General features: G+C 42.8%; 2 protein-coding genes across 7 annotated transcripts in view; one reads left to right on the forward strand and one right to left on the reverse strand.

The window, feature by feature from the left end:
- The window catches only part of iPLA2-VIA (calcium-independent phospholipase A2 VIA), a 41,524-nt gene extending 26,447 nt beyond the window's left edge, over positions 1-15,077 (forward strand). For all 5 annotated transcript variants that reach the window (XM_065452647.2, XM_065452650.2, XM_065452651.2 and 2 more), the window contains 5 exons: positions 645-795; positions 872-1,005; positions 3,101-3,255; positions 6,803-6,973; positions 8,987-15,077. In XM_065452647.2, coding sequence (XP_065308719.1) covers positions 645-795; positions 872-1,005; positions 3,101-3,255; positions 6,803-6,973; positions 8,987-9,202 — 827 coding nt within the window. In that variant the 3' untranslated portion in view covers positions 9,203-15,077. The remainder of the gene's footprint in view (positions 1-644; positions 796-871; positions 1,006-3,100; positions 3,256-6,802; positions 6,974-8,986) is intronic.
- Pms2 (mismatch repair endonuclease PMS2) overlaps positions 14,557-16,995 on the reverse strand; it is a 31,330-nt gene continuing 28,891 nt past the window's right edge. For both annotated transcript variants that reach the window (XM_065452646.1, XM_065452645.1), the window contains exon 22: positions 14,557-15,190. In XM_065452646.1, coding sequence (XP_065308718.1) covers positions 15,128-15,190 — 63 coding nt within the window. In that variant the 3' untranslated portion in view covers positions 14,557-15,127. The remainder of the gene's footprint in view (positions 15,191-16,995) is intronic.

Raw genomic sequence — 16,995 nt, forward strand, 5'->3', positions numbered from 1 at the left:
TGCAAAATAATATGTGCATCTGAGCTGCGAAGCTGGTAGTATACGGATATAATTGAAACATTTCAAAAAACACATTTCTCTTGCATGAAAACTGAAAGGTCAGGCTATAATTGTTTGCCATGACAATTACAGTATGTGTGGCTGTTATAGCAACATGGAATTACTGCAGCATCGAATTTCAGCCGGCCTGTTAGGACATTGTAAAATGACCTTACTGCCTTCCTAGACCTAGGCCTTCAGTCACTTTCATAGTAAACATTGCCAGGCAAGCTGACACAAGTTTTACTCATTGATTTTCATGCAACATAAACGAATACAAAGACAATGACAACAACACAGTGTGTTAGTTGTGCTGTCATTTTTGTACATATTTGTCTAACATGTACATCAATTATGTATTAGCATAATTGGGTCACAAAATGTGGCCCACCTATTGCCGACATATGGCTGGCTGAGAAAATCACTTCGTAGTGCAAACATGAGACAAAGACAGAGGAGGCAAGACAACACAAGTCTTGCCTCCTCTGTCCCCGTCTCAAGTTTGTGCGATTGCTCCGACATGATTTACCAACAAGCCCAAGCTGGTTTGTGAAAATCACTTCTTGTACAACATTTTACTGATTTCATTTGTGTGTCCTTTGCAGGAAAAACACCCCGTCAGTGCCTTCAGCTCTACTTTAGCCTTAAAGATAAGGTGTTCACGGGTACACGACCGCATGATGCCGACTCTTTAGAAAAATTTCTCCAGCGTGAGCTGGGCGAGGACACCGTGATGACAGACATCAAGCACCCCAAGTGAGTGCAGTGCAGCGGCCCAGTGTGTGGACGTGCCAATTAAACAGAGGTTGTTTGTGCGGATGGATGCCAACAGGTTGATGATCACTGGCGTGCTTGCGGACCGACATCCGGCAGCGCTGCACCTCTTCCGCAACTATGATTCACCAAAGAAGATCCTTGGAGTTGCAGAGGACGAGTCTGAGTTTCCGTCATGCACGCCGCCAAATGGTGCGTCCCATTCTGTGCCCCATTCTGTGCCGAGCTTCATGTGTTTGCATCAGGCAGAGGACAGCTGTTGTACTGACTGATTTCCATCAGGCCTCTGCCACTGTACAGTTAAGCTCAAGCCACGAGGAGATTTCCGACACATTTTGCAGCGTAGGTGCTGGCTGGTATTGGCCACTGTTGGAACTCAATGAATTTCATTGATCTTTATCAACCATAAGGATACTCGCAGTGACTCAGTGATGCCAACCAGCACCCATGCCAAAAATTAATTGGAAAGTTCTTGTAATTCACTTCTACAGCCGAAAAGAGATAAAAAGGGAATGAATGCAGCCACCTTATGTCTCATTCTAATTATGATAAAGCTAGGAAAAAGGATAGCTTTTCGAAGACAGTATCAAAATAAAAATGATGCTGGCTACTTTGCTGTTCAAACAATATGTCAGCTGAGCAGATTGCTTGTGCACAAGAAACCATGGTCGTACTTTGTTATGTGCTTGATATAAGCTATGAGTTGTTTTTCATAGATTCACATATGCAAAGTCTTAAAATACAACATTATTGTTACGGGGTTACAAACAGTCAGACGTATATTTACAAGATTTTTACAATTGTAGCAGCTGACAACATGGTAGACAGCGCGTGAAGTCCAGAGCGTCGTCTTCTTCTGACCAGGATTGAAACATCTTCTTCGTCAGCGTGTCACAATATGTACTTTTGACGTAATAGTTCTGCGGAAACCCACAAGGTGGAGAGAAGTAAATAATAAAGGGAAAATGAGACATCCACCCAAACGTAGCTAAGTGGTACAAAGGAAACCCATACGGGTTCCTTGAAAGAGGAACCCGTGCTGGACCAGAACGAATTTTTCTTCAGTGGCGAAGCTTTTCTTTCGAGGAACCCATATGCGTCTCCTTTGTAGAACTTAGCTATGTTTGGGTGAATGTCTCAGTTTCCCTTTATTAATATGTACTTTTATTTGCTTTTTCTTGTTAACGCAAGGTGCCGTCAAGTCGCAGAGATGTCTTCCAAATGCATTGCGTTACTTGGACTCTCAGCTATCTTTAGCGGACAAGATGGATTGTCTTCAATGCTGGTGAAAACAGAAACCCACCCATAGACTGCTACACCCCACCTTGTCGTATCCTGAGCTGCACTTGATGTGGGTGACAGCAATGCTGGTTGGTGGCTCAGCCTTACAAGAGACAACACCTACCAAAATTTTGTATCATAAAACAAATGTATTAAGTGTGCTACGTTTTGCAGTAAAAGCAAAAAGAAACACCTCTGGCAGTGCAGTCACATGACATAGAGGTCGAGCCTTTCTTGGAAAATTAATCCAGAAAAATTGGTACTAGTATGTTCAGGAAAATGCATTAACTACACATTAAATCTGTGCTGCACTTGCTTCGAAATTGGGATGTAAGTGAATGCAGTTGAACCTCAATATAATGAGCACTGATATGGCGAATTGTAGAATATAAAGAAGCAAATATAAGCTATTTCTCGCTGATACTGGCATATAATGAATTATGCTTATAAGGTATATTAATTATAATTATGAAGGTATTTTTCTTGTTGGATAAGACTTTGTTATAACAATGTTGGACTATGTGTTTAAGATTGTTTTGTTTGTTTAATCTCTTTGTTTTCTTCTTGCTGTCTTTTCTTTTTTTACATCACCAAATGTACTTATTCTGCGCAAGTAATCATTCAGTTAGGGTGGCCAATATGATGTGTTAGAAAATGGATTTTAAAGCTTGTGGTCTCCATTAGGTCAGTTGTAAGATTGATTGCTTACCGCACTTTCTCAAGTTTGACTTCCGTTGCTCCTCCTTTTCCACTTCTAAAATGACAGTTCTATGTGTATTCATGCCTTCATAGGCTGCTTTTCAGGGGTAAAATTTCAACATCAATATGCTGTGCCTATTTATACACACAGATCTCATTAGAACGATGTTGCATAACTCAATGTGGTACTGGAATGAGCAGCTTCCTCAATACTTTGAGCCAATTTCTCAAACATACAGGGGCAGCACATAATGCACTAAACACAGACAATGAACCATTCACTGTAGCGGCACATATTCCCCAACAGAGCAGCTGGTGTGGCGGGCGGCACGAGCGTCGGGGGCAGCGCCCACCTATTTCCGGCCATTTGGGCGCTTTCTCGACGGTGGGCTCATCTCCAACAACCCGACCTTGGACGCCATGACGGAAATCTGCGAGTACAACGAGGCCCTCAAGGCGACGGTGGGTCACTAGTGCTACTTGTGATCACCTTCAATGTCTAAACTGCGTGCATACATTTTCGAATCAGTTGTCCATTGCTGTGAATTACTAAGGAAACTACAATTCATCGCTTTATCTGTAGTTTTATGCACTTCTACGAGTCTTTTCTCACCTGGAAAGATGTGCACACTGAACACACAACTGTAATTTCAAGCAAGGTGGCAAGAGAGACAGCATTTCTGCTGAAAAGTCACGTAAGCAACAATGCTTAAAGAAGCCAGTTTTATTGTACATCTTTTGTTTCACTTGCGCAGGAAATAAAAAAAGTCCATGGAAGTCTTATTGTGAAGCCATTCAGTGTATACAAGATATGATTGCACAAAATTGAGGAAGAGCTTATTTTAAATTGGCCTCAAAATTGATTAATAAAAAAAAAAAAGCCATGCAGCATGGCACCTGATTAAAATTGCATTAAATTGTAGTGCTTAGCTTTCAAAATCTAATAGTAAAGTGCAAACAGAAAACAGATACCCACAGGAACATTCTGGAGCTGTAAATCCGCAGACACCCAGTAGTTCTGATTTTTGATATTTCTCCTTTGGTTCAGAATTTAAAACAGGATACCTTTAAATGGGCCGGGAACCACTTCTTATCAAAGTCAAGAAATGCATTTGAAGTTAAAATACACTATTTCAGAAATACTTTGCTGCAAAAGATACATCAAATGCATTCGTTAGAAGTGCAGTTATTGACAATCAAAGGTCACCTATGATCCCCTTCATGGCGCTCCCGCTCCTTCTTCAATGCCTTGCACTGCAAGAGCTATGGCAGAGTGGCGTGTGCCCACTACGCTCTGTCTACTGAGTGTCTCTATTGCATAATACAGTTTTAGTTTGATCTTCGATGTTCACGGAGATGCCACTACTTACGATTTTGGCACCTACGACATGCCAAACTTGACGGCTATCCCTCAACTTCTGGTGGAGTTCTTGTGGCGTCTCATACCTTTGTTGTACTACACTAGATAGCTATGCGTGACTTTCTCGCACTGAGTGACAAGTAGCATATTTCCTTTCGCACTTATGTCTGCGGCAATCACATAATTTCCAAGAGTTGAACAAAACATCGTCTTTATATTCACTCATAACAAGCTTCGACCATGATGGTGACTCAGCCTGAAGGTGTGCAACTCGGAATGCAAGCGACGTCTTTCAGCCGGTTGTTGGTGCTTGAGCAAGCTCGCCGCCCGCCTGGAGCCACGTCCCCCACAGAGACCACTTAAAACATGTGGTTGTTCTTAGCGAGTGGACTCGCTGCAGTATCTACGTTACATAGCAGACACAGCTAGTGTGTTTCCTATGTGCACGACAGGACTGGAGAGAGCGCTCGTGCTCATGTGCTCCAGTCTGGCCGTGCTGCAGACCTGCTTTGTCCTGCATCTGCTTGACCGATAGATAGTAGCCACATCCAAATTGCGCATCTAGAAGCACTGTCATTAGCTCAATATTGATACATGCATATTGCGCGTTTCATGTGGACAATGCCCGCGGGCGCCCCAACGAAGGTGACGAACGCTCGCTGGCTCTCGAGCTGTCGGCTGAACTGGCCAGCGCTGCAGTTATCCTTTGTAAATAGTAGTCTCCAGTTCTTAATCCTTTGGTCGCATTACAATATGAAGCTATGTATGTGACCGATATGCAGTGACCACAGTTCCTACCTAGGCGGCCGCGGCCGAGCGTGAGCACATGATAGTCAGCTTCTTCCAGAAGTATTTCATATTTATCGAAATTTGAAACACCGATTCTCGTTTACTTCAGCCTGTTTTGTAAACTGCATCAATAAATGTACACAGCAACAGCAAGAAGAAGTGCACTAATCCAAACGCCATTTTGATTTATGTCAGCTATCGGCCAATCATCATCATCAGCCTGGTTACGCCCACTGCATGGCAAAGGCCTCTCCCATACTTCTCCAACAACCCCGGTCATGTATAATTGTGGCCGTGTCGTCCCTACAAACTTCTTAATCTCATCCGCCCACCTAACTTTCTGCCGCCCCCTGCTACGCTTCCCTACCCTTGGAATCCAGTCCGTAACCCTTAATGACCATCGGTTATCTTCCCTCCTCATTACATGTCCTGCCCATGCCCATTTCTTTTTCTTGATTTCAACTAAGATGTCGTTAACTCGCATTTGTTCCCTCACCCAATCTGCTCTTTTCTTATCCCTTAACGTTACACCCATCATTATTCTTTCCATAGCTCGTTGCGTCGTCCTCAATTTAAATAGAACCCTTTTCGTAAGCCTCCAGGTTTCTGCCCTGTAGGTGAGTACTGGTAAGACACAGCTATTATACACTTTTCTCTTGAGGGATAATGGCAACCTGCTGTTCATGATCTGAGAATGCCTGCCAAACGCACCCCAGCCCATTCTTATTCTTCTGATTACGTATTTCCGTCTCATGATCCAGATCCGCCGTCACTACCTGCCCTAAGTAGATGTATTCTCTTACCACTTCCAGTGCCTCGCTATCTATCGTAAACTGCTGCTCTCTTCGAGACTGTTAAACATTAGTTTTCTGCAGATTTATTTTGAGATCCACCCTTCTGCTTTGCCTCTCCAGGTCAGTGAGAGTGCATTGCAATTGGTCCCCTGAGTTACTAAGCAAGGCAATATCATCAGCGAATCACAATGGCAGCGCTCTATGAGAATCTGCCCGCTGACGCCAGAGGGCAGCCACTGGCAGCCCCTGAAGGGGTGAGGAGAAGGCCTCTGTTGAAAATAGTGTTTGAGGAAAAGGTGACTGATCTGCTTGTGAGCCCCATGCACCATGCAGGAGCGCAAATTTGGCTGAGACACTCATAGCAGCATATGCTATCCACAGAATGCGTTTTTTCACCACACCAAAAGGGGTGGTTCAGGGCCCCTTTAACATGAGGTGAGAGCAACAAAACAGTTTTCATATCTCGCACTACTGTGCTACTTAACAGGCCTACTTAAGAGCAACTGCTAAGTTGGCCTTAAGCACCTCAAATATCTTTTGGCATGTGTCAGGTTGGCCTTAAGCACCTCAAATATCTTTTGGCATGTGTCAAATGAACTGTTACATACCAACATCAAAAAGCCTGATTGTTGTCTCAGTTTCCTGTCAAGTCTATATACATGGCATCATTAAGACTTTACCAAGTGAAACAAAGCACCTTTGATTAAGTTATCATGCAGAAAGGTGCTCTGCAAGCTTACTCGTTTCCCTTGGCTGCAGATAACAATGCTTCACAAATTGCCACAGTAGGGCGAGTGTGGTCAGGTTGGGTCAACAGTGGGCACTTGAAGCAGCTGCCACACACATGACCCTTGATGACCTACTCTGTGGGGACATAATCTATGACAAGCTTGTGAACTTTTGTTTAATTCCAGTCAACTTCTGTCCCAACGTATTTGTCCTAGAGAAAGTGTACTGTATGTACTCTGCTATAGACAAACATTACACTGAATATGCTGAGTACTAAATGTTTGAGAGCCATAGTCATATTTCTTTCTAAGGTTTTTCCGTTTGCCAACCCAACCAGGGCCAGGCGAACAAGGTGCGACCCTTGGGTGTCATCGTGTCGCTGGGCACTGGCAAAGTACCTGTGGTGCCAGTGACGGTCATTGACATGCTCCACATGGGCACAGGCATCCTGGGTGCTGCCAAGATGGCCTTCGGAGCTAAGGCACTCGGACAGCTCATCATCGACCAGGTGACAGGCGTATAGCTTTGTTCTCGTGAGGTTGATGTTTTGGACAGCCTGTTATGGTTAGCAACCATTGAACCACCTCACTTTCTCCCAGTTTTCTTCTGCACCAGTCGACCAATTTAGTCAAGCTCATTCCTTTCCAAAGAAGCTACTTAGGTGGCTTGTTACTTACAGTGCACACTTCAAACACGGACAAAGAAGAGAGACGATGCATTTGCACTACATAACAAGGAAAAATGTTTTCTAGAAGTGTCTAACCGTTAAAAATATCCTATTATCTTGTTTTACCGCTCTTCTGTCTTGTTTCGCTTTTGGTTGAGGGAATGTATGGTGTGTGGGTATGTGCATGTGCGATTTTTCCTATTTATATGACTGTTCAAAAGCAATAAACATTTAGTCGTAAGTCAGCACTCATGTATCGTCTCTCTTCTTTGTCCGTGTTTGAAGTGCGTGTTGTAAGTGATATTGCAGATGTACCGGCTTGCCCAGCTAGCTACCGTACTTAGGTGCCACCTTCCTTGGAATGCGAGAAAGTGCATGAATACCTTAAGACACACAATGAGCACTTTGAATGCATTGTACAGTGCAATGTCATCTGTACACTGCAGGTTGCCGAGATCTCCCTTTATAATCTGCCCCAATCTGACATTTTGAATTTCCTTATTTGCATGCCCCTCTGCTGTCCTATGCGTTGATCTAGCCTGCTCTCATTATGGCATACTTGCCAATGTGTGAGCTTCAAAATTAATAAAATCCTATGAACACGACACTGAGGGGGCAGGAAGGAAATAGCATGCACTTTTTCAAAGCTTGCACTGCGCGGGTGCTTTTGCCAGGGGTACATAAAGACTTTATTAATGAGGATTTAAGTTTAGGTGCAGTATACAAACAGCAACATATTTGGCACAGCAAGTACTGAAAAGCAATGCAGTGCTTTTTGATTAGAGTGACTCTCTCAGCAACTTGTTTTTCTCTGCTTCCGCAACTTGTCTGCAAAACTTGCTCAAAGCAAGTATACCCCTCTTGTGTCCTTCCACCATAAGAAGGCTTCCAAAAAAAGGTTGTGAGAATAAATAGTGAAACATTTTCACAAGCAAAATTTATATTTTAAAAAATTTGATGTAAAATTTAAATGGTAAAATTGGCCCTAGTTTATAAATTCTGTAGATTCGAGAGTTGGTAGGTATGCCATGAGCTTTCATATGCTAGGCTTTGTGGAGGCTGATGTGTTTTGCAGCTTGTTTATAAAAGCGGTTTGTAATCCTTTCGAAACTAATGTGGGCAGGGCTGTGACATTCCTCAGAGCTTGGCACAGCTAACAGGCTAATTCTTGCGCATCATGTAGCTGCACAAATAATGTACATGTACAAGAAAAGGAAATACAAGTGCCGAACAAATATGGACGAAAAGCAAACAAAACTTATTACAGAGATACCTATACACCAAACACATGTGGTCACACATGGTCACACGTGGTTCAGGTAGGCACAGTCTTCCTTGAGAATAAATGAGGGATATACTTGAACTATCTATCTCTTGGGTACACCGATTCTTTTTGTCCGTGTTTGTTCTTAATAATATTTGGGGTTTAACGTGCCAAAACCACTTTCTGATTATGAGGCACGCCGTAGTGGAGGACTCCGGACATTTTGACCACCTGGGGTTCTTTAACGTGCACCTAAATCTAAGCACACGGGTGTTTTCGCATTTCGCCCCCATAGAAATGCGGCCGCCGTGGCCGGGATACGATCCCGCGACCTCGTGCTCAGCAGCCCAACACCATAGCCACTGAGCAACCACGGCGGGTCATGTTTGTTCTTTGCACTGCTACATGGTGAATGTAATCCAAATTGTCCAATTCTCTGTTCTTGTATACGTGAGTATGAACGTAAGCGCTGATGAGTATGAGCATATGTGGGTGCTGGTAAGTGCAAGTGAAAGTAAGTATGAATGTAAGTGAGTATTGGAAATATTGGTGAGAGAGCATTCGCTTATTGTGCTGATCTACGCACGCAGGCCACACAAGCCAATGGCCGGCTCGTTGACCGGGCACAGGCCTGGTGCCACACCATCAACGTGCCCTACTTCCGCCTCAACGCCCCCATATCCGCGGACGTGTGCCTCAATGAGACCGACAACAAACTGCTTGTTCGGGTGCTCTGGGAGACTCTAGTCTACATGCGAGCTCGTCGCGCCGAACTTGATGAACTCGCTGAGCTTCTTCGGCCCTGAGCGACTTGGGGCAATGGATGCTCAAAATCCTGTTCCATCACATGATGCCACCACCTCTGGCCCTAGGCCAGCCACCTGACACGGCTTGTGCAGATCAGAAGGGGTAGTGTGATGCTTCTGGCCTTTCCATCCTGAGCATCACCGATTTGTGGCTGCTAAGCAGTCGGCTAAGGCTGGGTGCCACTTGGGCTGTTGTTTCAAATTATGTCGATTTATTGTTTGTTATATAATTATATAGAAGGATTAACAAATTCTTCATTTATTTTTCTCGTGGTGTAATAGGCACATAGTCAGAAACAATTTTTTTTTTCTATATCAACCACCCAGTTCTATGTATACTGAAAGGCCCTGTATTTATTTATGTTTGCTCTCAAGTGCCCTAGATGGCCACATGTAAAATTCTACAGAATTCCATGTTTGTTTACAAACATGCTTGTTTACAGAATGCTCTCAGATTTTCGTAATTTATGTACCCCATACAATTTTTTTAAAACTTGCGCACTCTAAAGCTTGCGCACTCTCTATGTGCTAGTGAATTTTGCATATGAGTTGATGTGTAGTTTGAATTAGTTATCACTGTTCAGTACAGTTGAAGGTTCTTGGGACTAGCATCTTTGAATGTGCCTCAGTAGACTAAACAGATTCTTTGCATTATTTATTTAAAAACATAAAAATAAAACCAGGTTTGATGCAGTAAGCCTGCTGTGAAGTTGCTTATTGCATTGTCTTCTTTGTGCCTCATGGCTAACTCCGGCCAAAAATCTGATTTGCATAAAAAAGTGCACATCTGCAAATATTGCTGGGCAAAGGATTTGCTGTGCAAAGCATGTGCTGTCTGCAACAATTTGCTGTCAGTGTTGAATGAAAAAAAGCACAGATTCAATCTACTTTAGAGCACTCAATACTCTCAAGCTGTGACGAGCTAATGTTCTAGATTGCTATATGACTGCCTTATGTGATTTGCATTCTAACTAGCAGTACAGAACCAGCATTGAGCTTCTGTTGCTACTGTGGGTGTGTTTCAAGCTAAGTAGTTGCCATGCCATGAGGTTTGACAACTCCTGCAAGCTGCTGTAATGATAAGGTTGGATGTGATAGTGAGAGTGTTCAGATGAACACAGTTGGAAGAGGATTCAGACTTTTTATTTCAAGAAACTTTTTATGATATAGCAAAATCCCTCCACACATTAGAACTGAGCTTATGTTTTTCAACGCATGCCTTTGTTTCAGCATGAAAATGTCTTTGACTGAGACAAGGTGGAAAGCTTGCCATTTCTTGTTTGTCTGGCGGACTTGTGCAGACAGCTGAGTGCGTTTTATTTTCATAAAGTTGCGTAAAGTAGGCTTACAAAGTGTGAAAGCATAGAATTTCTTTAAAGTTAGAACATTGTACAACTACTTAAGCCACATTTCCCACCTTATCTCAGCTAAGATCTTTCTTGTGCTGAAACAAAGGCACAAACTTTAAAAAATGTGGTTCTGATTTGTGGAGGGATTTTCTATGTCACATAAAAATATTGTTGAAATAAAAAAATAACCGGAACCCCCTCCGACTGTCCTTACTTGAACACACCCAGTGGACACTGCGCCTGAGATGCAATCAGCCATGGGAGCTTTCTGAGCTTTGACTAGTTGTTATACATATGGAGTGAGAATGACTTGCGACACATTTGTTCCAGAATCACGAAATATGGTGACTTGCGCTTCACGCCAAGTACACCACAGATCAGACATGGCTCACTGCCTTGTTTCACTTCTAATATTATCATGACCAGATGCAAGCACTTCAACTAGAGTGCAAGGCGTCAGATTGGCACAAGAAGTTAGTGACAGTAAACAACTCGGAGTGCTCATTCATTTTCTGCAATGCAGGAATAAGGGACAAGCAATTCGCATCTAGTGAGTGAACTTTGGCCATTGCTTGAGATCTTGCATACCAAGTTTCCGCGAGATTGTTATGGTTGCTAGAAAGAAGTAAGGTAGCTAGCTGGCGAGTTGGTACAACTGCATCTTCACTTACAGCGCCAACGAACCAACAAGGACAAAGAAGAAAGGTGTAACATGAGCGCCGACTCACGATGCTGACTCTTTGTCGTCCTTGATTCGTTCACGTTGTAAGTAAACAAATTAGAAAGAAAACAAGTGCTGTACAAAACTGCCTTTCAGTATTTTATGCATTTTAACAGCGCGGTCAATATAGTGTGCCCCACCAGTGCTGCTACGTAGATGTAAGCAAATTTTTTTTTACTGTGCTGCTATTCTTGCCATTCAGAGTGCACCCATGTGACTACAGGGCACGCATTGTTAGTTGCCTAAGCACAAACTGCACATCGTTGCGACACCTCTTTCTAAAATTGTGAAAAATTCTGCCTTAGTTACTACTGTATGACAACTTTCGACAAATGGTCCTTGTAAATGCTGCCACTTGTGTATGCCGATTACATATATGCTGCTAGGTCCATCTTCACTTAGCTTGTTTGGTATTCATACCTCACGGACACTAGCGAGGTGTGTTTTTCTTGGATAGCTCCATCCGCTGACTCTCAAATTAGCAGTTTTTCTTATGTGAGCAGTGTCTGGCTGCCAGGCCTGCTAGGACTTCTATTTTTACCTGGCAGCGCCTTGGAAGCACTGTGAGAGATGGCAGTATATGTGCTCAGGTTTAGCACAACTGCAACATGCACAACCAACTTGCGGGAGTATTGACACAAACATGGAATCCTTGTGCAGTGTGGTTTCTCTGTAACATAGGTGGTTATCTCCAACAAAACAGTAATGGCTAACGCTGCTCAAAACATACATAGTTTCGAAAGGCTGTGTGGCTACCACGGATTCCAGCAGATATGGCAAGAACAGTTGTTGAAATATAAATGCATGTTCTTACATATGACTGTTCTTATCTGTCTCCCATCTGCCAGAGTCCGTGACAGCAAGAAGCTCATGTCACACTTCAGGCACCCTGCAACATGGACATCGTATTGAACTTATTCTGTGGTTCAGTCGAAGCCCACGATGTTAGCAGGGATTGCCATCATCACTGATTGAGATGTATGCATGCCTGTCATTCTGCCCTTTCACTTTCCATGGGGTGCTCCCTTCGATTTACCGCACCATGTGCGCCACCAGTATCAGTGGAGAGCATGAGGCTACAAAGGAGATGCATGATTTTGGCAAGGTTGAAGGATGGGCCTAGACACACAAACCACAAACAGTAGTGCAGGTAGTGACATCTTGTGACAGTGTGATCAATTTTAACACATTGGACACATTACTGACCGGACTCTGAATTAAATTAAGAAAAAAGCTACCCTTGAGACAGTTATAACACTGCCAGCATGTTTACACGATCAGACGAGCAAAACTACGGTCATCTTAACAAGATCAATGAAAGCTTAATAAAAGCATCACAAGCTTAATAAAACAGCGCAAGAGAAACCAAAGCATGCGACAAGGGCTCCTTCTATGTATTTTTTTTACTATCGTACTGATGTACAACTTGTATTAACTAAGCAGCATTTTATTTCAAGTTTCTGTTGTCATTCCTGTTGTTAATTACGTGGTCACTTTTCATGAACATGCATAAACCATCTCCTGGGCAACAAAAAGCCTGTATTTCCAGGCCACACTTCATTTCTTTCGTGTAAAAACCACAATGTGCACAAAAGTTGAGAAAACACTTTGGTTGAACACAGCTTCAAGTGATAGTAATGCTTATGTAGAAGTCTACACCTTTTTGTACTTCAGTACACACCTATGCTATGCTAAGTGTTTTTCGCATATAGTATATGGCATTCAGGGTATGATCAGTTTGCGAATTGTTGCGTCATTGTTTCAGGCACTTTTATAAATTATCAACCCAGTACGCTGAATTAAATTGAATGTGGTTGGCTACATCCAGAATTGTTACATTTCAGACTGTTGAGAACAGAAAGAAAAAAAAAATTTACTTGCATGATGATGGCGATGACGCTGCAATGAGACAGCACAGCGTGTGTGACCAGCAGACGAATTCTGCATCTTGCACACCATTAGTGCATATCGCCGATTTACAGCTAAACACGACCACCAGTTGTGTTTGCATCAACATAGGTTTAGGCTAGCTACATCCTGGTGAATGTGAAACTTATTTTGAATCAAAGCCAGGTTGGTCACAATGATAATCATAGCTTTGGAGCAAGCAGGAACCTGTGATTATTCTGTCCACTGTTACTCGTAAAAGGGCGAGAGAAAGATTCAGTGTCAGTAGTCCTTTGAAAGCTGTCCACATTTAAAGGTGCTGTTCAGCATGCTACAATGAAGAACACTTGTACAGTTTTAACTTAATTTTGATGCCTCCTCTGACATATTTATCAAGCACATCGTGCTGCATCTGCGTGTAGGACTGCATTCGCACAGGTTACCTAGCGGGCAGCTTCTCTTCACAATTCAATGAACTGTGTTGAGAGATCACTCTTTGATAGGAAGTGCCATTACCTTGCAAGTGGAGCATTTTTGCCATTTAGAGGGTGGCAAGCAGGGAGCTTCTGCAAGCTCTAAGCATGTGTGGCTATTACATTTGCCAAGCTGAAGGGGGGCGTTTTAAGCACCCTATGTACTTGCAGGTGTGCTGGACTGCTTGCACTTGCGATGCATGGAATTACCTACATATCCATCGAAAAAATTTACCTACCTTGAATGTAAGGGACCTCTCATGCGCCATATAAAGCTTCTGTAACTTCAGCACAATAGACTTCTAGCTAGCCTGTCCTCAAGCTTTGCATTACTTCTGCTTTGGCTGGTGTGATTGACAGACGCAGGGTCGTCATGCATGTATAATAGTGCATGCAAGGCATTTTCATACGGTAAGAAAGACTTTACGTGTTCTAGTGTTACCATGGCTCACTTCATCTAAAGCAATGGCCTCTTGCGTAAATAGCGCTGTAGCAGCGCTGTTTTGATTGTGCCTCTTTACCTCACATTGCTATGCAGATTGAGTGAACATTTTGATCATGCAATTAGTGTGCTGAAATCTTGCGTACGTAATGTTGGCAATTCAGAACATACTAGTTAGCAGGGCTTTCATGGGAACATGTAAACGTCAGTGTGCTGCTAACACACGGAAATCTTGGTTGAAATTTTCAGCTGTGAATACAACTGTACTGTGATATGTGCTGCAGTGGCTTTTCATCTGCTGGTGCTTAACTACAGATGTTTTACAGCTGCAAAATATTTGTGGCCTAGCTTGAGCTGCATGTTGCTTTGTTAATTTCAAGTTTCACACAAGCCTGTCTGAAAGACTGTCTGTTATTCCATTGTATGCACGTCCACACTTTGACCATTTTTCTGGATTCATGCATAGTTTTATTCATATCAGGCATGTACATAAAACCTATAACACACACAAAGCAGTCGTGCAACAATGAGTGTCTGCAAATGCAACAAGAGTTGCTAGGCATGTTTGCAAAGTGCATAATGTTGCAAGGGACACTGTACAGCAAAATAAAAGTTTTGCTTACAAGATATACAAAGAGAGCAGATTTGTTGGCTCCATGATATGCTCGTTTAAAAAAAATGTAGTTTACTCATTAATGCAATTTGTAATGAATACTTCAAAAATGGCCAGGGTGGCGTGTGTTGTGAACATTCTCTGTATTTATATAAACAGCCACATGTGATTATAAGATCTTATTTTGTTATAAACAGTGCTTTCTACATGCAGACAGTTAATTTCGGTGTTGTGTTCAGTTCCTGTTTCATTTACAAAATGTTATAAATATGCAGGTTATGCGTGCAACCATTGTTATGGCTTTTATTTGTTTTTGTTTTTATTTTAGTTGTATTGTGTACCTTACAGCCACAGAATTCTAGCCAATAAAAACTAAGTGCTTTCACGTATGAGAGTGATGTCTTCGTTAATCTCCTCTTTTAATCACATTTACACACCTCTCAGTCTGGCAGGATTGAGATGTTTATCAGATGACGCATCGTTGGCCTACCATGTGGGCAATTCTGTTGACAGGAACAGAAACCAAAGACCACATATACGATGAGACATTTTACAATGCATGCAACTTCAGCAAAAGTGGTCGCTTGAAAACACAAATCTGGGTGCCTATTAATAAAACGACCACTGGTGCACAGCGGCGAGTACTAAACTATTGTACTTTCGTTTATTGTCGCTACAGTATGCTAGTCTGAGAATTTGCTGTGCTAATGCAAAAACATGAGCCAACCAGACATGGGGGCTACAGCATTCTTTTGCTGGGCATACAGTGCTGTGGCCTTGGGGGCCACATTACAATGGGGGCAGGATGCTGCAATGATAGCGTGCAGAGCTTTGGGTGCATGTTAAAAGCACCCCAGGTGGTCCAAATAAAAACCACAGCCCCCCCCAACTACAGCCTTTCTCATAGCCATTAAGTAGTCTTGGGACGTTAAACCCCATAATGAATTTTAGCCCTATTTCAACAGGTACAACTTTTTGTTGGTGAAAGTCAGCTGAAGTTTGAACTCAGGTGCTCTAGAGGAGGGCACCACAACCTTCGCTGCTGCTTGATGCTGAGCTAAAACGTGTACTTTGTTTCAATGCCTCCACATATGCAATGACGAACAAGTTGCAAGAAGGCTGTACATGCGTTGTGCCATGGGTGTGCTATACGAGATCCCACGTGGCAAGGTCTATACATAGGCCACACAGGACATCACATGAATGACCACGCATGGAAGCACGAGCTGACAAAGATAATGAAGTGGCTAGTTTACCTGCTCACTCTTCTGCCTGCAAGAGTGAGCCACGGCTTGGGAGTATACCAAAATTTTAGGACAGGGTAAAACAGGGCAAAAACACAAGTGCCCAAGCTGCGTTGAAAGCCTACGAGTGCATTATGAAAAAAAGGAATGCATGCGTTAGTGATGCTACCGCATCACTGTTTTGCATTAAGTATTTTTGTTAGATGACAAGTTGCCACTTCGATAATAACATTCTGTGAACATACCCCTTGGTTTATACATCCATGCATGCACAGCTAAAGCTGAATTGCAGCTATATTTTGTGGTTCCATCAGCTCCAATAAACAACTTGGTAGTCTTGCTTTTTCCCAATATCACGCAGTTCTCAATAGATACAAATGAACTAGTTCCTCAGCATGGCAATGGCCACACATAAATGAAGCAATAATCTCCTGGCTTGAGGAAGTCATCGCAATGCAAATAAAAAAGATACAAAGTTGGGAAAACTGTCCTGTTTTCTGTTTCATGTGTCTAATTTGCATTCCCCAAATACTGACTAACTTGCCTACTTCCGGGAGCTGACGGCAACAGTGCCAAGATTAAGTACCGTCCTGGCTGACCTTATTCACAAAGCAGCTTCAGTAAAAGCCCTATACTTGAACCTGCTGCACAGATGTGGCCAGGTAACATCACACTAGACAGATCTCTCATCTAGCAAATTTTCAGAGCAAAGCTCGAACGCAGCGAAATGCTTCACTCGCTCATATGCGCTCAACATAAAACAAGCGATAACACTTATGTCATTCTGGAATGTCACACACCACTGCATCTGCTAAGCACGGTGAAAGACCTCGCGTTTTGCTGCCATGAGCACTTTCACGATGCAGAACAGCAGGAAAATCATAGTTTAAGGACATCATTTGCTGCCCTCTTTCTGACTTCACAAGTCACATTACAACCCATGCTGAATCCAATGCATAGTTTGGGAGACAATGGCACGTAGAATCAGCAACACGCCACCAAGTGAGCCAACTGTGAAGCATTGGCTATATTGTGCTAGTCTCTGTACAAGCAAATACCAAGCA

Source organism: Dermacentor albipictus, chromosome 8, assembly GCF_038994185.2.
Source record: "Dermacentor albipictus isolate Rhodes 1998 colony chromosome 8, USDA_Dalb.pri_finalv2, whole genome shotgun sequence".
Taxonomy (NCBI): Eukaryota; Metazoa; Arthropoda; class Arachnida; order Ixodida; family Ixodidae; genus Dermacentor; species Dermacentor albipictus.